The 22,636-nt window shown below is 31.5% G+C and overlaps 4 protein-coding genes across 4 annotated transcripts; 3 read left to right on the forward strand and 1 right to left on the reverse strand.

Moving 5' to 3' along the window:
* Positions 1-2,987: 2,987 nt before the first annotated feature.
* LOC11411371 (RING-H2 finger protein ATL66) lies at positions 2,988-3,765 on the reverse strand. The gene has a single exon (XM_003600896.4). It carries the CDS (start codon positions 3,580-3,582, stop codon positions 3,061-3,063), a length of 522 nt encoding a protein of 173 aa, XP_003600944.1. The 5' UTR covers positions 3,583-3,765; the 3' UTR covers positions 2,988-3,060.
* Positions 3,766-9,719: 5,954 nt separating this feature from the next.
* LOC112420218 (zinc finger MYM-type protein 1-like) lies at positions 9,720-11,457 on the forward strand. Its single transcript, XM_039832068.1, has 3 exons — positions 9,720-10,621; positions 10,765-11,345; positions 11,393-11,457. Exons 1-3 carry the CDS (start codon positions 9,720-9,722, stop codon positions 11,455-11,457), a joined length of 1,548 nt encoding a protein of 515 aa, XP_039688002.1.
* Positions 11,458-11,502: 45 nt separating this feature from the next.
* LOC112419901 (uncharacterized) lies at positions 11,503-12,229 on the forward strand. Its single transcript, XM_024778029.2, has one exon. It carries the CDS (start codon positions 11,588-11,590, stop codon positions 12,227-12,229), a length of 642 nt encoding a protein of 213 aa, XP_024633797.2. The 5' UTR covers positions 11,503-11,587.
* A 5,559-nt stretch (positions 12,230-17,788) lies between these two features.
* LOC11409753 (alcohol acyltransferase 9) lies at positions 17,789-19,373 on the forward strand. Its single transcript, XM_003600898.4, has one exon. The coding sequence runs from the start codon at positions 17,904-17,906 to the stop codon at positions 19,206-19,208; it is 1,305 nt and encodes a 434-aa protein (XP_003600946.1). The 5' UTR covers positions 17,789-17,903; the 3' UTR covers positions 19,209-19,373.
* Positions 19,374-22,636: the final 3,263 nt, after the last annotated feature.

Genomic DNA, 22,636 nt, shown 5'->3' on the forward strand with positions numbered 1-22,636 from the left:
TGTACTTTTGTCAAAAAAAACTATTGCACTTATCGTTGATACGAAATTAATTCATAATATTTTTACATTGACTTTTAACAACTATCCCTGGTCCCTTTTTAAACTACGGCCGCCTAAAGATTTTTTATACATATTAAAAATAATTATTATATGAGATAATAATTTTATAAAATGATTTTGTCAAAATAAATAATATAAAATGATCTTTATTTAAAAAAATATATAATGGGTCTTGTTAACCGGTGCTCCCGGAGCATTAGTTAAAGAACTAATAGTAGAAAGAAAAGTCAAATTTTGCATTAAAAAAAACATTTTTTTTTAACTATTAAAAAGTAGAATACACAATTTCTAGGACAAAATTTCCTTTTATAATTCATTAACCAGTGCCCCCGGGACACTGGTTAGGCCCCTGGGGCACCGGTTAACATTTCCCATATATAATTTATTGGAAGTCATCTATATAGTATCTTTTTAAATATTAATATTTATGTATGCAATTTGGTTTGCTTTAAGAAAAGAATCCAAAATCTAATCCAATCCGAGTGGTTGTTACAAAAGCACGTTCAAACGCATCCAATATATTTTGGTTTTGTGCGGTTTCTCTGTTATTTAATCGATTTGTGGTTTTATTCTAGGTTTGTTTGGAGAGAATTGTTGTTGACACATATGTATTGGCTGAGAAACACGAGTAATTTACCCAAATGCTCATCGGCAGTTAACTGTCGAATTATGGAAGCGGTTGTAGTTAACTATCGAGGAAAACTTCGGTAGTAAACTACCGAGGAAAACTGAAAACTTCGGCAGTTAACTGCAAAGGAAACCTCAAACCTGTTTTTTTTTTTTTTTTTTTTGACAAAAACCATAAATTGTCATTAATAATATTTATTGATTTTGAATGTTTCAATCATTATTTTGTATGTTTCAAACAATTGTAGTATTATACTTATGCGTATATTTATGTGAAACCTACACCTTTTGTTTAAGAGGTACACCCTCCATGACCATACAAGAATATTTATGCAAAACTTTTTTTAAGCTTAAATCCAATTTTGGTTCCTCTATTTTTAATTGTTCAATTTTGGTCCTCCATTTTACAAATTTTTACAACTCCATGATTTTGACCATCCGATTGACGACATAGCAATATATTAGATGACATGACATGAAGGTGAATGTTCTAATTCTTGAAAGTCTTCAAAACTAGCATATTAAATTAAGAAGATCAATTGAAATGATGCAAATGAATGATAGTGAACAATTTATTGTCACGTCATCAAATTGAATGATAATTGTATATTTATCCATTTTTTAAACTAAGTCTAAAATTACGAAATTAAAATTTGAGAATCCATATCGCATATAAGTTCTTTTTATCAATCAAAGTAGTTTAACACTATGATAAAAAAAGAGGAAATATTACCATGCAATATTATTGTTTAAAGAATAAAGATAAAATATATATTTCAATATTAAACACGTCAAAAATGTTTGCAACAAAGAAAAACCTCAAAAGTGTTTGTTTTGTTAATTCAATTAAAAAACATATTGTGATCTTCACACTCACCAAATATTATAAGAATAGATACGAGCAATTCCTTTTATATGAGTGTCTTATCTAAGAAAAAATAAACTTTTTTTTATTTTTTATTTTTCTATAAAGGTAAAGCAATGGATTTTTCTTGATTCAATTAGACATTGCCCTACTTTCGGTTTACAGTCAATGTACACATATGCCCAAGTCAAATGCTTTTTCTTATTTCTAATCTCAACTTTAAATCAGAATATTCTTTTCAAAGCAAATAGCCAAATAGACATATCTAGGCTCTAGCAGAACAAATGAACTATCAAGTTGGTTCACGGAACTATCACGTGGTACAGGGACCCATATTCTTGTCCATAATCAATCAATTATTCAATTTAGATCTCCATTGTCACCCATATTAGGCCAAATTTCCGTAATGAATGCAACTGGTTCCATTCCATATCTAAGTAACAAGAAACCAAGTTGACAGGTTCAATTTCCATCGCCATGCTCAATTGTTTTCCAACATAAATTGGTGCAAGATAAGAAGGAATAAGCTTTAATGAATTTTGGTAATTGACATGACTCAAAAAATTATTCCAATAGATGCATACAAGTTCAAATTCAAAATTATTACTAGTTGAATTGTGATATATGGAATAATGTAATGTAGTGTAACTCCACATCATTATTATACCAAAAGAATTAGAGAGGGAGCTGATTGGACAAAATATGCCACAAAACTTCACATTTCTCAGTCACAACAAAGTAAACAAGCTACCTAAAAGCATTACCTATGTCGATTCATCTTTTTAGGGACCCAATTTCAATTAAAAAATCTTCTCATTTCAACCTATGTAACACATAAGAAGGTGGACCACGGATCCAAATAGTAGACTAAATCACAGCTGACTCAGAAGTCCAACATTTTTCATGACTTTATTAAACAAGTGGTCCTTTTTGTTAATTTTTTATGTATTTTTCATTTAGCCCCATATTGCTACAGTCCAACGTGGGGAACATACCAGAATTAAACTAACAATGGGCAACTACACTGTTTTTTTTATCACCTAATTTCATGTGCAATTGTTTAATTAATGTTGGAAGCAATCACAAAAAAATGTAATCGGATTCGTCGGAATAAAATGACGTATAACAATTAACGTACTAACATTTTTTATTAAAAAAGAAAACAATGTGACTGCATTGTGGACATTTTGACTGAAATTAGACGGTCAAGATTTAATACTACAAAATACTAAAGAACTACCGCTTAAAATTGGATGACTGAGATTCACCTGCATTCGCTCAATATTTGACCGGAGGGAATCCATTCCATAATGAAAAAAAATTGGTATAGCATTAGCAATTTACTACAATACATTCTTTTTACAGGGATATACAAGAATTAGAAGAAAAAAAAGTGGTATAACATTAGCAATCATTGTATATATAAAGATTAGGGTAAAATTAAGAAAAGCCATAATTTTTATTAATATTTGTAAAATGAGATTAAGATCCATGAATGAGATTAAGAGCTAGAATTGAATATCAATTCTAATGGGTGGTTCTTGAATCAAAATCTTAGGAAAAGAAGGTTCAACTTTGAGAGAACCTCTACAAAGTGGACAACTAGATTGATGAGTTAACCACTTATCAACACAATCACAATGAAAATAATGTTCACACCCTGGTAAAACCTTCAGTTTCTCACCGTCTCTAAATTCTCCAAGACAAATACAACACTCAGTCTCTTCCCACGCGCCGTTCTCGGGGTCCGTCGGAGCTTGATGAAGAATAATGGGCAGTTTCTTGATTGCAGCAGGGTCTAATCCTTGAGGTGGTTGAGCTGGCGGCGCGTGGATGGAGGCGGAGTATGTCGTGGTGATGTGAGTATGGTAGCGGCAGACCCAACGTGTGTAGAAGAAGAGAACGATAACAAGAAGGAAAATTGAGAAGAGTACAATAACGAAGAAAAGTGTTCTGCCTTTGATTTCTAGGTCTCTATCATCAAGCTCAGTGTAGTGCCAGTTCAATGATCTGGAATTAGGGCTTGACATGATGATGTTGAAGGTATGAAAAAGAGGTGGTTACTTATGACGGTGGTTAACGGCGGAGCAAAGCTACAACGATGGTGTAGCATTAGAATTAGAATAAATAAATAGTGTTATGAACTTATATGAGACTACGTTTTTTCTTGATGATATTTTAACTGAAATTGTGAAGTGGGAACTAGAAACGAATGGATAACGTTATTTATAGTAAGTTTGGTTCATTGTGCACTCGCAATTTTGGCGCGTGGGTAATACTAATATAACTTTTTTTATGCATAGGACTATATGAGTTTTGAATATATCAAATTTAGAATAAAGTAGAGAAAATAATTTAGTTTAGAAGTGTTATAGGAGAGTGGTAAACATCAACGGTATTGCATATGCAGCGGGTTCTCCGACAAGTCCTTTTACCTTGGAGACATTATGGGCAAAGTGGATTGGATAGGACAATATGGGGTTCAATGTATGTATATTTAATGGGACTCAAATTGCTTGTTATGTGGAGTTACAACTCCAGACACTTCGTACTCTCTCACTCTGTTTAAAGAAAAATAAAGAGAGAAGATTTTCATGCTAAATCCGTGCTCATTTTATAGGTTGCTCTTTACAATGTATCAAAAACATATAAAAAGCATAATAACTACACAATGTTTTATGTAAAAATTATTAATTTTAAATGTTTAAACAATATATGTTCTAAATATATTTGTTAACATTTTTCATATGATAGTGGTAAAAAGTATATGCTCCTATCAATTTTGTTAAATGAAGGTCTCGAATAGGTTATGTCGATCGACAATTCTACGTTCTAATCAAAAGTAAAATTTAGGTGTGACGTTTTTTTTAATGTTAAGGGTTTGAGTTTATATTTTAAAATATAATTTGATATTTTCAAAAAAAAAAATACAAAACAATGTAATAAATTAGCATATAATATTTCAATTATTTTTAATTAATTTTAGAAAAACATTTTTAGTGTATGTAATTTAAAAGAGAAAAGTAAGTCATCCTTTCTTTTCGAAAACTCTCCATCCAAATTGGAGGTGCCTCACTGACAACGTTTGCAATAAGTACAAAAAATGTCATGTACGTAAGTCACTCTTAACTTGTTTCACCGGAGACACCAATTTTTTCGAAGATTTTCGGTTAATTAAAACTATACCAAATTTGATCATAAATTAATGTTTAACTGATACAACCACAGAGTCTGACAAGTTATATGGTAATCTCATTAGTATGTGTGTTCTTTGACATATGGAAGTTTTAATAGAATATGAAAATTAAAGACGATACGAAGGAAATGTAGAAACCATCCGCCGTTATTTGACGATTATCATGCTTTATGCCTAACTTGGAGCCAATCGCATATGCAATAAGAGTGTGGACAGTTGTGGAGGACCATACCACATAGACTTTACTATACTCTGACTATTCAACAAGTCCATCTCAGTTTGATCGTCCAGGTCACATGAGCTCAACTTACAACATATATGTCTAACTCAACTTGATCATTCATGTCACATGAGATCGGCCTTCAACATGATTAGCTCAACTCGATTGTTCAGGTTTACATAAGCTCGACCTTCAACATGCCTAGCTCAACTTGATCGTTAAGGACACATGAGCTCCACCTTCAGCGTCACTTACTCTTTCTCAAGCTATTGTCCAAGTAATATTGTGGTCCTTCTCTTGGAAGTATCTCATAATGTGTCGTGCGTCCTGCACAGACAATTGATGTGAGATGCATGCTCTAAACTCCACGCGTCTTGTACGGACAAGCAGTGCAAAGGAAAAGTGATCAGCTCCACAAGTTATTTGGATCTCAGTGGGTAAATTGGCCTGGACATAAAAAAAAGAGGCCCATTAGATCAAAGAAGTGATGCCTGTAAAAAGAGACACTTATAAAGCTGGAGGGGGAAAATTCATTATATTGAACAATATATTCTTATCTAAGTCTTTTTTTAAAATACTTTTAGAATTTCTCTCAAGACATTTCACTAAACAGCTCATTTGTTAATTGTTATAACCATCTTGTATTTACATATGTGCACAGAGTGTGTAAGCTAATTTTAATATATAAATGCAGGAACTTAAAGGAAAACAAGTAACATGAACACGTAAAGAACCGGAATTTAAATCAAAGCTTTTGAAGAACAAATGAACAACAAAAGGAAGGACAAATTATAAACATAAAGAAGATACTTTTTTTATCAAGTAGTTTAGTGGTTACATTCACCCACATTAAGTGTGGAGAATTTGGGGTTCGAACCCCGACCCCTGTACATAATGTTTTTGATAACTAACAATTGAGCTACATTTATGGGACAAGAATATACTTTGTATGGTGAAAAGTGAAAGGAAAAACATGTAACTAGAAAGAAAATAAAAGAAAGCGTTGACAGAGAAAGAATTTCGTGAAATGTAAATAGGACACTTAAAATAAAATTGTAAAGAAATTAAGGACAAGATACACATTTTGACACCGGGGAAAGAAATTAAACTTGGTGGACGTCATTCTCTCCATGATTCTTTTTTGAAGTTTGATTAACACTACACTAAATGCTTGCTATGTCGACCAAATATTAGAATCTCCTCTAATCTTTTTATTTTTTTTCACAGAACAATTTATGCAACTCTTTTCCACCATTTGTTTTTAGCCTCATAAAAAAAGATAACGTAGACAGAACCTGCTTGTGAATAATAGCTTAAACTACAAAACGACATAATAATTTATTGTCCTATGTTTCTGTCTTATACACCAAATCAAAATGTCTATGCTTAGATGCAAACATATGAAACAAAATATCAAAGCGTGATTAGGGCATGAGTCTGATATTTCGGGACTCTAAAATGACATGAAAGCTAGTGACTAGTGACTGGGTCTGACCCAGACAAGGAAACTATGTTTTCTTTTCATTTTTGTTCTACTAAACATCAAATTTCATCCTTTACCCCTAAAATAATATTTAAATTAATCTATTACATTTTTATAAATAACATCAAATTTTTAAATTAATCTATGAGATAAATTAATCTTTGTTGTAATGAAACAAAATTAACAGACGACTGATTTGTCCTTTTGTATGAAAATGTAGTGACAAAATTGTGAGAGATTAAATTGAATATTTATAAAAAAAAAAAAATCTTTTTTCTTGTTTTACGATAGGAATAACGTCGAAAACTCCTATTTTCTTTTTTTCTTTTTAATTTGTTCTTTTTCTCCTTTCATTCTATTTCTTTTTTGAAATTTTCCTTTTTTTTCTTTGGAGCCTTAAGGGAGACCATGACTGTGTAAGACTAACTTTCCAACACATATATGGGCCCATAGGAAGCCCAAGTTCAACGAAAGTTAGGTTTACTTAACTATCCCCCAAAAATTGAAAATGATACTCTAACTTCATGTTTCAAAAAGCATTCATACAACTTATTTGTGAGAGACGTTGCTATAAGTTGCACATATGGCAATGACTCAAAAAACAACTAACAAGTCTAACCTCTGACCCCAAAAACAAAAACTATACCAAATATGTTAAGGGCCACAATATCCACTATCGATTTTTTGCACGGTTCCTTCTTTCATGACTCATAATATCACTAAACAAGCTTTTTCTTTATTCAGAGAGTGATCTTACAAGGGAGCCAATCCGGATTAAACGTCTGAAACTTCTAGCTTTTTTAATGCTTAAATTATATTTTTTTCGTTAGAGAAATTAAACAGATTTTTAATATAATTTTGAAAAGCATAATTTCCTTGATATTAAAACAACTTTTACAAATTATGTTGTCATTAAATCCCATCAATTATCTCCACATGAAAAAGACTTCGAATGAAATTTTTTTTGAAAATTACTGTTTACACTTCAAACAAGGTTGAAATATACCAGAAAAAACATAAATGTCCATCAGCAGTTAACTGCCGCCGGTTAAAATTCATCGGCGGTTAACTGCCTATGATGTTATATTTGTAAATTATGGTGTTTCCTAGCATTGAGTGAAGTTTGAACAATATAGAAAAAAAATCAACTTGTCCTGTTTTATGAGTTGAGCCCAATGGGCCCTGCACATATAGTTGTTTGTTGTTTTGTCACAATGGTCTCCTTTTCTGCTACAGAGGGGTGTATTCGTAAAAAATTAAAAGAAATCAACTGCTGGGACACTTTTGGTGGGTTTGTGTACAATTAATAAGAGAGAGATCTATTTATTTTAAGAGAAATGCTATTTTTTTTAAGTAGGATTTATACAAGAAAGAACATGATGGATAAAAATAGGAAATATAATCAATCAAATTCTGGTAGATCATACATGAGAGCGATTGATTATTATTTGAAAGAATTACATGCTATACATAGCATTCTTGTGTTTCTTATCAACTTTCCTCTCAATAAGTCTGGTAAATGAGAGATGCGAATCATGATATCCAAAGAGAAAAGGTGTTAAATAAAATAATGGAGTTGACTTTGGTGAAAGAGGATAGACTCTCGCAATATGATGAACCAAAGTTTAATTTACAACAGTCAAAATACACATATCTAATGTCCGACATAAAATAGAATTACTTAACATCGAAGGAACTTATGAAATCTTTCTCTTAATTTTTGTGTTATTATCTCTAAACATACTTAAACGACCTCTATTTAAATTTCGTTAAACATACTTAAATGACCTTAGTTTAAATTTCGCTTTAGACCAAAAAATACATTCGATCAGCCTTGTACCAACCTCCAGCTTCAACACCAATAGAACATTGCTCCAATTTAACCTGCCTTCTCAGTCTAATCCAAATTAATCTTTAAATTAAATTATTTTACATTCAATTTACTTTTAATCAAATTAATTCTATCTATAGAATTAATTTGTTAAAATTAATTTTTATTTTTAAAAAGTTTATTAAAATTAAGGGTTAGATACTTCTTCAAAAAAAATTAAGGGTTAAATAAGTAGGATTTATACAAGAAAGAACATGATGGATAAAAATAGGAAATATAATCAATCAAATTCTGGTAGATCATACATGAGAGCGATTGATTATTATTTGAAAGAATTACATTCTATACATAGCATTCTTGTGTTTCTTATCAACTTTCCTCTCAATAAGTCTGGTAAATGAGAGATGCCAATCATGATATCCAAAGAGAAAAGGTGTTAAATAAAATAATGGAGTTGACTTTGGTGAAAGAGGATAGACTTTCGCAATATGATGAACCAAAGTTTAATACTTTAATTCAGTGGCGACTACACCCCCCAGCTAGCCTGGGCTGGTGCCCGGGCTCTGCTTCTACTTTGTTTGGTAAAAGCCCAACCCAATAGCCCAATTCCTATTAAAAAAAAAAAAAAAAGGGCAGACTTGTGTTATTGTTCAGGCGCGCGTAGTAAAATTAAACTCTTCTCCTTTCATAGTAACTCGACTCTCCCTCTCTTCTCAGTCTTTTTTTTCACTTTCTTCTCCTTCAGTTCAGAATAGTAGCACCTCTCCATGCTCTCAACTCTCAGTCTCAGACTCTCAGTGATTTTCATTCCTTATCCTCTTTCTCCTCTCTAGTCTCCACTCTCGTCCACCAGGTCAGGTTTGTTCTATGTTTTTTTTTATTTGTTCTATTTTATTGCTGCTTATTTGTTATTTGTTAATGGATGAATCAATGAGTTGATTATTCAAATTTCAAACCACAATTTAGAATTGTTGATTATCCCCAATTTTGATTTTCCAAACCCTAATTTAGAATTGTGCATTTTGTATGATTGAGTGGAGAGTTTATGAAAGCATACTTAGTTTAGTTACTTACGGTTGTGATTGTGAACTTGTGATCAATTGATTATTTGATTATAAGGTTCAAGGTTGTGATTATCACAACTTCAAAAAAAAATTATATGAAGAATTATATAATTTCAGAGATGCAGCTTACGGTTTAGTTACTTAGGTTGTTAACATTCATTTTCTTACACAATTATATAAAACAATTGATTATTTGATTACTTACGGTTTAGTTACTTACGGTTCTTAACATTCATTTTCTTCTTGTTTGTTCTACTTTGTTTTTTATCAGATCAGTAAAAAATTATATGAAATGATGAGAATTAAAATTGTGAATTGTGATGTTTTCAAACTCTTATATGTGATATATTATCTTCTGTATAAAATTTCAGAGATGAGGAGATTTTTGGTTGATAGAACAAGTAATGTGAATGTTGTGCAACCGGAAGCCGAAATAGAAGAACCACCACCTAATGTGGCCAATGAGTTTAATCCAAATGAGATTGTACGTGATCCAGGTCGTAGGAAACAAATTCATACATATGCTCCGGATATTCAAGACCAAGTGAGGAGGGCATATATCTTGAAGGGTCCGATGCAACCAAATTTGTCAAGTTTTCCACGTACTCTATTTGGGAGTCAAAGAAGAGCATTTTGTAGCTCATGGTATAAGAAGTATACATGGATTGAATACAGTGAGTTCAAGGATGCAGCTTATTGTTTCTATTGCTTTCTATTTAAGCAACCCGGGAGGGCCGAGTACTTTGGTTTCGATGTCTTCACCAAAGACGGATTTAAAGATTGGAAGCATGCATCTAAAGGCTTGAAAGATCATATTGGTAGTCATAATAGTATGCACAACTCATGTATCAAGCATTATGATGATTATAATAATCAAAGACAAAGCATAGAAAGTAAGTTAGCTAAAGCAACTAAGGAATCCGAAGAATTGTATAAGATCCGTTTGACTTGTTCTCTTGATTGTACTAGATATCTCATAGCACAAGGCATTGCTTTCCGTGGCCATGATGAAAAAACTACTTCTCTAAACAAGGGTAATTTTAGAGAGATGGTAGATTGGGTAAAATCTAATAATGAACAAGTGAGATATGCTTTTGACCGTGGTGGAAAAAATTGCATAATGACTTCCAGTGACATTCAAAAGGAACTTGCAGAGTGTTGTGCACATGAAGTTATGAATGTGATTATGGAAGAGCTTGGTGATAAACAATTCTCTGTGCTTATTGATGAGTCACGTGATATATCCGTCAAAGAGCAAATGGCGGTGATGTTGAGGTTAGTAGTTATATTTTCCAATTTATATTATCCGTCAAAGAGCATCTGTGATTTTCTTAGGCATATTTATTCTATGTTAATAATGCCTCATTTACTATTTCATTATGCTACAATTAAACTCCTTTGGCATATTATATTTCTAGGTTTGTGAACAACAAAGGGGAAGTTGTGGAACGATTTATTGCTCTACATCATGTCAAAGATACTACTTCTGAGGCACTAAAGAATGCTCTTTATTGTATTCTTGATCGTTACAAGTTATCTATTTTAAGGATACGAGGGCAAGGATATGATGGAGCTTCAAATATGAGAGGTGAATTTAATGGTTTGCAAAGAAAGATTCTAGATGAAAATCCTTATGCTTTCTATGTCCATTGTTATGCTCACCGCTTGCAATTGGTGATTGTGTCCGTTGCTAGTAGTTGCTCATCTATTAATGATTTCTTTGAGTACATCTCCTTGATTGTAACAACATCAAGTGCATCTTGCAAGAGAAGGGATGCTTTGATGGAGACACAACACAAAGATATTTTGAAAAAACTTGAGAGTGGTGAGATATCTACAGGAAGGGGCTTGAACCAATCATCTACTCTTGCTAGACCCGGGGATACTAGATGGGGTTCACATCATACTACGTTGCTTCGTTTGGATCAGATGTGGTCCTCCGTGTTAGTGGTGCTTAGTATGGTTCATGAAGATGGACGTGGACCATCTCAAGCGGCGGGTTTGATAGAAAAAATGGAAAGCTTTAAATTTGCTTTCATTTTGAAGTTAATGTTAAAGTTGTTTGGTATCACAAACGAGCTTTCAAAAATCTTGCAAATAAAAGATCTTAATATTGTTAGTGCCATGGAATTAATTAATGTCGTCAAAGCTCGGTTGGCCACATTGAGAGATAGTGGTTGGGATAATTTATTTGTTGATGTACAAGAATTTTGTGTTGCTAAAGGTATTCCGGTGCCAAATATGGATGAAGAAATACCGGTTCGGGGTCGTTCAAGACTAGAAGGGAGGACCATCACTAATCTTCACCATTACCGTGCCGAGATTTTTTATGTTGCTATTGACAAAATATGTGTGGAGATGGATCATCGCTTTAGTGAAGGAAGTAACATTGTACTTGATTGCTTCTCATGTCTTGATCCCAAAAACTCTTTCTCCAAGTTTGATGTTGATAAGCTTGCTCGTCTTGCTGATATTTATCATGTAGACTTTTCTGATGATGATCGTGGAACAATAAGGGAGCAACTTGACACTTATGTACTTCAAATGAAAAGGCATGCTTCCTTTTCTTCTTGTGAAGATGTTCAAAGTTTGGCTATGAAGATGGTTCAAACTGAGAAACATTTGGTATTTCCATTGGTCTACAAACTCATTGAGTTGGCTTTGATATTGCCGGTGTCGACAGCTTCCGTTGAAAGAGCTTTTTCAGCAATGAAGATTATTAAGACTAAATTGCGCAACAAGATCAACAATGTGTGGTTGAATGACTTGATGATATGTTACACCGAGCGGGAGATATTCAAGTCACTTGATGATGTTGATATTATTCGAACATTCACTCGAAAGAGGTCGCGGAAAGGGCATTTACCTCCTAATTTTATTTAGCACGCCATTAACAGGTTATATTTCATCTTTCTTATTTTAAGTTGTACTTTTGTTGAAAAAGTGACGAACCTCTTTTATTTCGATTTATGATTATTTATATATATTATGTCACATGAAGTTGCGATAAATTTTTTGCCCAGGCTCTATGAAATTTCTGGCTTCGCCACTGCTTTAATTTACAACAGTCAGAATACACATATCTAATGTCCGATATAAAATAGAATTACTTAGCATCGAAGGAACTTATGAAATCTTTCTCTTAATTTTTGTGTTATTATCTCTAAACATACTTAAACTACCTCTATTTAAAATTTCGTTAAACATACTTATCTATTTAAATTTCGTTCAACATACTTAAATGACCTTAGTTTAAATTTCGCTTTAGACCAAAAAATACATTCGATCAGCCTTGTACCAACCTCCAGCTTCAACACCAATAGAACATTGCTCCAATTTAACCTGCCTTCTCGGTCTAATCCAAATTAATCTTTAAATTAAATTATTTTACATTCAATTTACTTTTAATCAAATTAATTCTATCTATAGAATTAATTTGTTAAAATTAATTTTTATTTTTAAAAAGTTTATTAAAATTAAGGGTTAGATACTTTTTCAAAAAAAATTAAGGGTTAAATAAGTTTTTCGTCCATATAAATATATCAAATTTTCATTTTAGTCCCTAAAAAATTAAATTGAACGTTTTCATCCTCACAAAAAAACATTTTGTTTTTGGTCCTTAATAGTCACTTTATATTCATGTGAATATCGAAGATTATAGCTCTTTTATGTTCAAATTATATCAATGTTGTGTTCTTTTATTATGTTCAACATTTATACATTCAACATATTATGTTCCACTTATGTGTGTGAGTTTATAATGACTTTGTCATTTTCGTTTATCTACAAAAACAAAAAATCAAAAACATGTCAAAATTATATCCATTAGGGACCAAAAATAAAACAAAAAATTTTGTAAGGAGGAAAATATCTCATTTTGTTTCTTAGGGACTAAAATTAAAATTTGATATATTTATAGGGACGAAATTAATATTTATCAACGCATAATCAAAGTATCAAACATACAATCCTTGCTTAAAAACCAGCCTCATGTAAACATAAATAAATTCCAGTGAAAAAGGACTAATAAGATACGATTAAATAGCCATTGTTAGCAAATATAATATTAAAGTGCACTTGTATCGATTATAATTTTGATCACGGGAGATATAGTCTCATATCTGTAGATTTGGGGAATCAAGAGCAAAGACAAAATAATAAACGGTTCCTTTATATTGCCTGCACACTAGTAGTGTACTAGATATATAGATAGATATGCTTTATTAGGATTAGCATCAGCCATTAAAAGACACATCCTTTGCAACCTATCACAAAATTTTGGACACTAGATAGACTAGGATACCAGTTTCTTTATATTTATCTGCCACAAATCCGGGCGACAAAATATTCCTCATAAACCGGCAACAGTATCACTCACTCTACTAAAACCCTCAAGAAAATATCACTATTAAAAACTAGTAAAGTTAGTCTATAGTCCTTTAGTTTAATTTTAAAGGATTAATTATGTTTCAGGTCCCTACAAATAAGCAAGTTTTTAATATTGGTCTCTATTTAAATTTTAATAAATTTTTTATCACCAACGTTTTTTTTTGTTTGTAAGTTTGGTTCTTGCCGTCAAACTGTGGTGACTAGGCTAGCAGAATGCTGACTCAAACATGCCACATGAACATTTCAAGTGACATGGATGTGGTAAATGACATCATATGTTTTTGGTCCCTATAAAATTGAGACCTTTTAAGTTTAATCTTTACTTAATTTTAATAGTGATTTTGGTCCATATAAAAAAATTATGCACTCTGTTTCAGTCCCTAATAAATCTAAATTTGTTTAATTATGTTTAAACTTTTAAGATTTTGAACAATTTTTTGCACAAGTGTTAAAAACATTACGAAAAGTTTATTTGCAAAAACTTATCTCAAAATTTTATTTCTGCGTCCAAATTTTTGTTACTTTTATTTTGAACTTTTGTCTTTTAAAAAAATTCTTATTTAATTTATTTCATGTTAAAAAATTCTAAATTTTAGTAAACAAACCTTTTGTAATGTTCTAAACTTTTGTCAAAAAAATCATTGAAAAATTTAAGAGTTTTTAGAATAGCGTCGTCGCCGTGAACGAGGTGGTGAAAAATCCAAACTCTCTCCTCCTACTTTTTTCACCACCTGGTTCACGTCGGCGACACTTTTCTAACCTTCGCTTGCAAATTCATCTAAGACATCAATTTCAACAACTTAATCACACATCAACTTCAACACACATCAACTTCAACACACAAAAACTCAATAATCTTAACCATTGAAAAATCTAGCAACAACCTTTTCAAGAGAGAAGCGGAACCAGTCGATTTTCAAGGTTCGGATCGGGAAACAAAGAGTGGGAACGAAGAAGATTGAAGAGAGCGAAGTAGTAACAAAGAGAAACAATAACACATATTTGTTTTTTTTCTCGGCAAATTCAGGAAATGACCGGAAATATTTGTAGGGTGAAATATTTTATGGATCTGGAAGAATAATAAGGAATGAAGGAGAGTGATAGGCTTTGACAAAAATTATGGGAAAATTTGTAACTATCCTTAAACTCTTAAATTTTTCAACAATTTTTTTATACAAGTTTAGACCATTACAAAAGGATCGTTTACTAAAATTTAGAATTTTCTTAACACTTGTGCAAAATATTGTTCAAAATCTTAAAAGTTTAAGCATAATTAAACAAATTTAGATTTGGTAGGGACTTAAAAGCACGATTAAAATTAAGTAAGGACTAAACTTAAAAGATCCCAATTTTATAGGAATAAAAAACATATGATGTCATTTACCACATGGCAGCCATGTCACTTGAAATGTCCATGTGTCATGTCTGGGTCAGCACTCTGTTAGCCTAGTCAGCACAATTTGACAGCAAGGACCAAACTTACAAACGGATAAAAATGTTGGGATGAAAAATTTAATAAAATTTAAATAGGAATCAATGTTGAAAGCTCGCTTATTTGTAGGGACCATAAACATAATTAACCCAATTTTAAATAATAATTTGGTTGAAATTTTTCTATGTTATTTTGGTTTTTTTTTTACTCTATTTGTATATTCAAACTTCAAATTTTTTATTTTATTTTTGTGAGCTCTAAATCTTCAGATTTATGATCTTTTACTCATATTTATATGAAACTTATATTTGAAACTTGAAAGTTTATATAGAATTAGATTATCAAAAGGTTCAAAATAACATGAAAAAAGATAAATAATTAAATGATTATTTGAAATTAAGTTGAGAAATCATAAATGTAATTTTGCCTATTTTTTTTAAAACAATTCAGTTCCCGAAGAAACTGGCCAAATACCTAAAATTTATTAAAATAAGGAAGATCTTGATATGTCATGAATGGAATACGATGAAATGAAATGATTTCAATGTTAATATTATACTTGCATGTAATATAACATTATATGTGATAAATGATAATATAACGATATATGTCAATGTTGACAATATTCTTGCAATGAATCATGAAATTCTCTTTAGTCTTCTCAAGGTTTTGCTATATGTGTTAGAACAATGTAGCAATGAGGTTTTGTGAAAATATGAATGAGAACTGAACAAGAAATTTGGGAGAAAAGTACTTTCTATTGAATGTCGAAAATGATTTACAATTTAGGATTTGCATGCACACAATGACATAGGAATCAATTATACAAGTACATATTCTTCACTTGATTACTTGACAAGGGAGCAATCCAACTAACACCTTCTAACTAACTTTTAAAACTGCCTAGCTAACTCAAACTATGAATTAACTAACCCTAAAACTCTTCCTTAACTCATATTGCTCCTCAACCTTTCAAAGGTTTCAATCTTCTAAGACTTGGTCATAACATTTGCACCTATGTGCTACAATGTTGTAGAATCTACTTTTCTTTTGGCTAGATGGATAGTTAACTTGTTAATGATCATCATGTATCTTCTTCTTTGATCCTTAGTTCCAAAGTTAGTGAATCAAATCAAGCAGTTTGACATGCACTCATTGGTCTAATTCTTTTGGCCACATCATTTTGATTAGGTTAAATCTAAGCATTTATATTTTATACTATCATTTAAATGGAATTTAGTTAGTTACATTCCATTTATTTTGCAACCGAAAATAATTAAGGAGGCACCACCAAAAAAAAAATATTAAAAAAAGTTCAATATCTGCCTGAACCTTTGGTGTGACTAACATCACGAAAAAAAAAACCCCTTAAAAAAAAACGAGAAAAACTCCAATAGTCTAATTTCTTCCTCTTTCTTCTTTAATTTTGTTTTGCAATTTCATGGAAGAAATGGTACCTTTAATTTAATTTTATTTTCAATATTCATAATGAGATTAAATAAAAAAATTCGTCCATAAAAATATAGCGAATTTTGATTGTAGTCTCTTAAAAATAAAACAAGATGGTTTCATCTTTTCAAAAAAATTCGTTCAATTTTGGGTCCCTAATGGATACTTTTTGTTCATATCATTGTTGATGTTATGACCCTTTTAAGATGTGTTCAAATTATGATTAATATTTGTATGTTTATATTATGTTCAAAAAATATCAAGAACATATCAAAACTATGTTCATTAGGACCATAAACAATTTTTTTTTTTTTTTAGGATGAAAATATCTCGTTTTATTTTCTATGGAATAAAATTAAAATTCGCTATAATTTTATGGATCAAAAACTTATCTATCCATTTCCTGGAAAAATAGTGTCATAGTAATATAGAATTTGAGCGGAAATCAAGTAAAACCATATAAAAATATTATTCCCGTAAAAAATCAAGCTCAGTTTCTTTCAGACAATTTGTCATATCATTGATTAAATTTACGAAATAAAAATATTTAAAAAAAAATAATATTTGTACAATTATTTTATAAAAACTTTTTGACATGGATCTCTCGTGCTCGATTATGTTCTTATTGACCAAAAAAAATAAAAAAAAATAAATTATCATGTAAAAGTTGTCTCAAATAATTATTGTAAATATCAATCCTCATGTCTCATGTTTGAAAGATGTCGTTAACAGTAATTTATTTCAAACTTTGTATATACATCTACGTAGAGTCTCTACCTACTCACAAAATTTAGTTGCATGAGAATCGTACTAGGTATAGAAACATGAAAACGAAATAGACTGACAAAAATCAGAGAAATGAAAGAACCAACCACCCAAATCGATTAACTTGTCACAAACAGAACAGAAAAAGGAATTTGGGTACGTGTTAATCTAATTTCGACCTGCCATCAGGTAGTGATAGAGAAATGAGTAGCCAATTGCCAATGCCATCGGTTCACCCAACAGACAGAAAGCAAATCAATCTAGCACATGCACACATGAGCTGTGTTTTACTATTTTTGTTTTGTTATTCATTTTCTTGCGTAAAGTTATACCTAGAGAATCTTTCAACAAATCTTTCACAGTTATACACACAACGGGGTCCCCCTCCTACAAATACATACATATCTACTCTCTTTCTTCACCTTAAAAGCTCCAGAGGCCTAACAATTTTCTCCACCATCCTTTGTCTTTTTATTAAAACTTTCTTTCAAAATTTACATATCATAGTTTCAAACTAATCACATGGGAAGTTCAGTGCGTGTTAAAGAAGCTGTGGTAGTGACACCTTCAGAGCCCACACCAAATTGTGTCCTCTCACTTTCAGCCCTAGACTCTCAACTTTTTCTCCGCTTCACCGTTGAGTATCTTCTAGTTTATAGGCCCGGGCCAGGCCTGGACAAAGTTGCTACCACTTCTCGTTTAAAAGCTGCATTAGCAAGAGCTCTTGTTCCTTATTACCCGTTAGCAGGGAGAGTGAGGCCCAGCTCAGATAACCTGGGCCTCGAGGTGGTGTGTAAAGCTCAAGGAGCGGTTTTCATTGAAGCCGTTAGTGATCGTTACACAGTCAACGACTTCGAGAAAGCTCCAAAGACAGTTGCACAATGGAGGAGACTCTTGTCTTTTAGCGTGCCAGACGTTCTCAATGGATCACCGCCGTTGATTCTTCAGCTAACATGGCTATCAGACGGCGGCGCAGCTTTAGGAGTTGGAATCAGCCACTGTCTCACTGATGGCATCGGTGGTAGCGAGTTTCTCAATTATGTAGCTGAAATGGCTTCAGGAAAACATAGTGGTCCTAAACCAAAACTGGTCTGGGATCGCCATGTTTTCAATGTTAAGCCAATGACTCGGGATGACTATCTTAATCAGAGTCACCCCGAGTTCAACCGTGTACCGGATCTAAGCGGAGGGTTTATGAACCGGGTCACTAATCATCTAAGACCAACTTGCATTGTGTTTGATAAACGAAAATTAACCTATCTCAAAACCATGGCTTACCGCACTTGTCAAATTTCTGACTCATCCTCATTTACATCTTTTGAGGTTCTTGCAGCACACGTGTGGAGAAGCTGGGCGAGAGCAATAGGGTTTCCACCGAACCAGACACTGAAACTATTACTCAGCGTAAACATAAGAAACCGGGTCAAACCGGGTTTACCGGACGGATACTACGGGAACGCGTTCGTTCTAGCTTGTGCACAAACCAGTGCAAAGGAATTAACGGAGAAAGGAATCGGGTACGGGTCGGGTTTAGTGAAGAAAGCGAAAGAGAGAGTGGACAGTGAGTATGTGAGGAAAGTGACAGAGATAGTGTCCGAGTCAAGGGCATGTCCTGACTCGGTGGGTGTGTTGATACTGACACAGTGGTCGAGGATGGGTCTTGAACGGGTTGAGTTTGGAATGGAGAACCCGGTATTTATGGGGCCCATTTGCAGTGATAGGTACTGTGTGTTTTTGCCGGTGAAGGGTGAAAGAGAGAGTGTCAAGGTCATGGTGGCTGTTCCCGCCGCCGCGTTTGATAACTACCACCGGTTTCTCCGGGAATAGTTAACCTCTGTTTTGTTTTTTTCATTCTTAGCTAGATTTGACTTGTACAATTTAATAATAATATTTACTTTTTTTATTTGAGAAACAAGGAGATAATATATCCAAGATCTGCGGTTTGAATCCCGATACCACCAAAAAAAGATAAATAGATATCCACTTTTTTTTTAGTGGATAGACATCCATTTTTTATACATTCTTTTTTTTTTAGAACATTTTTTATACATTCTTATTGATATTTGATTAATCACCAACAATATATATTTTTTAATAGAATTTTTAATAATGTATATTAATCCATTATGGAGCTTTCGAAAAAAGTTAAGTTCCACTCTTATTGGTGGTTAAAGGCGAATAATGCCTCTTTTGTGTACGGTTGCGAGCAGTGGTGGTCGAACCCTTTCTGTTGTTTGGATATCAGCCATTGTTAGTTCTTGTATATATTTGTCAGACACATTGTTTTTTGAGCGTCCTCTTTAGTACACCTTGTGCTTAAGAGGCGCCTCAGTTGTTATTAATATATTCCATTTTAGTTTCTTAAAAAAAATAAAATTAAAGGACTAACAAATATGTTGTTATAATTTAGTTTAAATCATGGTTACTACAATTTAAAATCAAAATTGTGGTCGATTCAACTAGTCAAGATTTTCTCCATTTATTAGTGTCTCCATTTCTTCTATTTGGAGAGATAAAAGTACAAAGAAGTTTGAAAATAATTAATAGTAATCCACTTAGTGGTAGGACATACTACATACTCCTAAATGTATATACTTTTTTATATTTATCTTTCATCAAATGACATTATCTATTTACTTTTAGCAAATGAAGAGGATTTTAACCCTAATTCAACGTGGATTAACCACAATTTTTAATGTAAAATAAATTTATCGTTTCAGTTTTCCATCTTTACTTTTGGTCACTCCTTTTAAGTCAACTCACATGTAGAATTCATATTTTTGAATAAAATTTTGCAAAATTTTCTATAATATTATAAGAATCACTTTCAAAAGAAATTAGATTTTTTTTAACAAAACATGAGTTAAATATAATTTTTTATATTTTTTACGGTTAAAAAATCATATTTAATTCATATTTTGTTAAAAAAAAAAAAAAAACTTGAAGGGATTTTTATAATATGTTCTACACATATATGCGTAATTTTATTAAAGAATACAAAGATTATATATAAATTGATTTAAAAATAAAGACTCAAAGTGGAGATTGTAAATTTTATGGAAACTAAATGTCAAATTATTTTTTTGTGAGAAATTAAAACAAAAAATTAATATATTAATAAAGATCAAAAATATATTTAACTCTAATTTTGTAACTAATTAAATGAAAATGATTAAGGTTAATCGGGACTGAAAACATACTAATGGTTCGTTTTCAAATCCAATCAATCAATCAAACTTTTTCTACTGATTGTTACTGTTTTCCAATTCAGGGGGCAAAGTCACTGTGGAATTGTGGGATTAATGGGTGATCTATCCCCACGTTGAAATTAATCTTATGCCATTCCCACTCACTTAACTTTTTTTCCCAAACTGATCCCGAAATTTTCTTATCATGGTATGGTTTGATTCTCAAACGTAGTTACAAGATCCTTCCTTAAAGCACCTAAGAATCTTGCTAGCTTTATATGAATGAATTTCAACAGGAAAAATGATATTTGTACAACCACTTTGTGACAACTTTCTTTTTCATACTCACATTATTTTCTTATTCTCCCTCTTCCTTTTTCCGTCTTCTTTGTTTTTAACTAATAAAAAGAGAGAGAAAAGAAGTTGTCATCAAAAGTTGTCTCAAATGGTTGTTCAAATATCACTACTCTTTCAACAAACATGGACACTTGTGTAAAAAAAAAAAATACAAATATATGATTGAAATCTATCTGTATACTAGATGTATACATCAAGGTTTGCAAGGTGTTTACCTCAATTTTTTTTTTTTTTTTTGCAAGGGGTTGACTTTTATATTAACGTATGTAATATAGCATACAAATAAATTGAAATTTGTTATACAATTTAATATGAGAAAAGAGAGTATGAACTAGTTACTAGTTTTGCACTAATGTTAAAAAAGAATTGATAATTTAGTAGTTATTTTTAAAAAGTGGTTAAAATATGTTTTTACTATTTTTGCCATTGATACATCTCAATTAAACTCTCTTTTAAGAATAGAAAATAAAAATAGACTGATATGGATTGATAGAGTAGATTATGTCGTTCGAGCATATCAAAAGTGATTGTTGAAATGTAAATAGCTCAGTCCAATATTTATGCTATTGATTAATTCCTCCTTATTAAACACTATGATAGATTATTATGCATTAGAAATTGATCATCGATTTTTATGAAATGTTGATGATATCGTTCGAGCTTTAACGATTTCGTGAAATATTCAAAATCATGAAAACAAGAAAACGATATGAATTAATGTCCATGTACCATGTTTTTAATAGTTTTAGTTTGAAAACCTTATCTAAATGGCCAATTGGGATTCCAAGCAGACACTAGATTGAGTTTTAATGATTATTATCTACCCATGACAATTGTTAAGTATCAAATTACGAAAAAAGGTAATATCATTTTTGTGATTAGAGACTTTGATTTAGTACTACTTGACGTTAGAATCGTTAATTAAAATGATGGTTGATGTTAGTGAATTAACATAGAAGTGACTATCAATGTGAAAAATTATGTGTATTAATGATAAGGAAAGTATTGCTTTTGCAATGAAAATGTTAAATGTGAGGTAGAAAGCTACTCTCGTAAAATAGATACATTGTAGTAGTAATTAAATGGGGAACCACGTCACTTACTACTTTTAAGCATGCCACACCGATAGACGATTTCTAACAGGTACATTCTCACTTGGAGGGATTTATTGACACGGTATAACAATGAAATTTCAGTCAATGTATTGAAACAAAATAATGTTGGATTTTGAATTTTCTAATAACATTTCCATTTTTATAGTTCTATTGTATTCATTTTGAACTCAGGTCTTTACTAGTGGCTTTTCTTGAGTATTTTATGGTTATGTAAAAAAAATACTCATCAAGATGCAATCTCATAGTTCAGTTTTGTATTTTCAGATAAACAGATGAATAAAGGTAAAGATAAAGTTGTGAAATTGAACTGATTGTGAATATTGTTGCTAATATGATTTGATAAAGTTTATATCAAATCTTCTTTTGTAAAATTCAAATGAGAAGTTATCATTATATAATCTTTTAAAATCTTGTATACAAGTACCTAAACTTGTATGATTATGGTAAGATCTTTTGTACTTACTGTATCCGTGTTTGATATCTTGTATTAGTCAATAAACCAGGGTGTTAAAATAGATCACATGTAATATATACAATAATGGTACGTATAGATAGAAACTATCACAATTGTGTTAATTTACAAACGAAGTTCAAG

Source organism: Medicago truncatula, chromosome 3, assembly GCF_003473485.1.
Source record: "Medicago truncatula cultivar Jemalong A17 chromosome 3, MtrunA17r5.0-ANR, whole genome shotgun sequence".
Classification (NCBI taxonomy): domain Eukaryota; kingdom Viridiplantae; phylum Streptophyta; class Magnoliopsida; order Fabales; family Fabaceae; genus Medicago; species Medicago truncatula.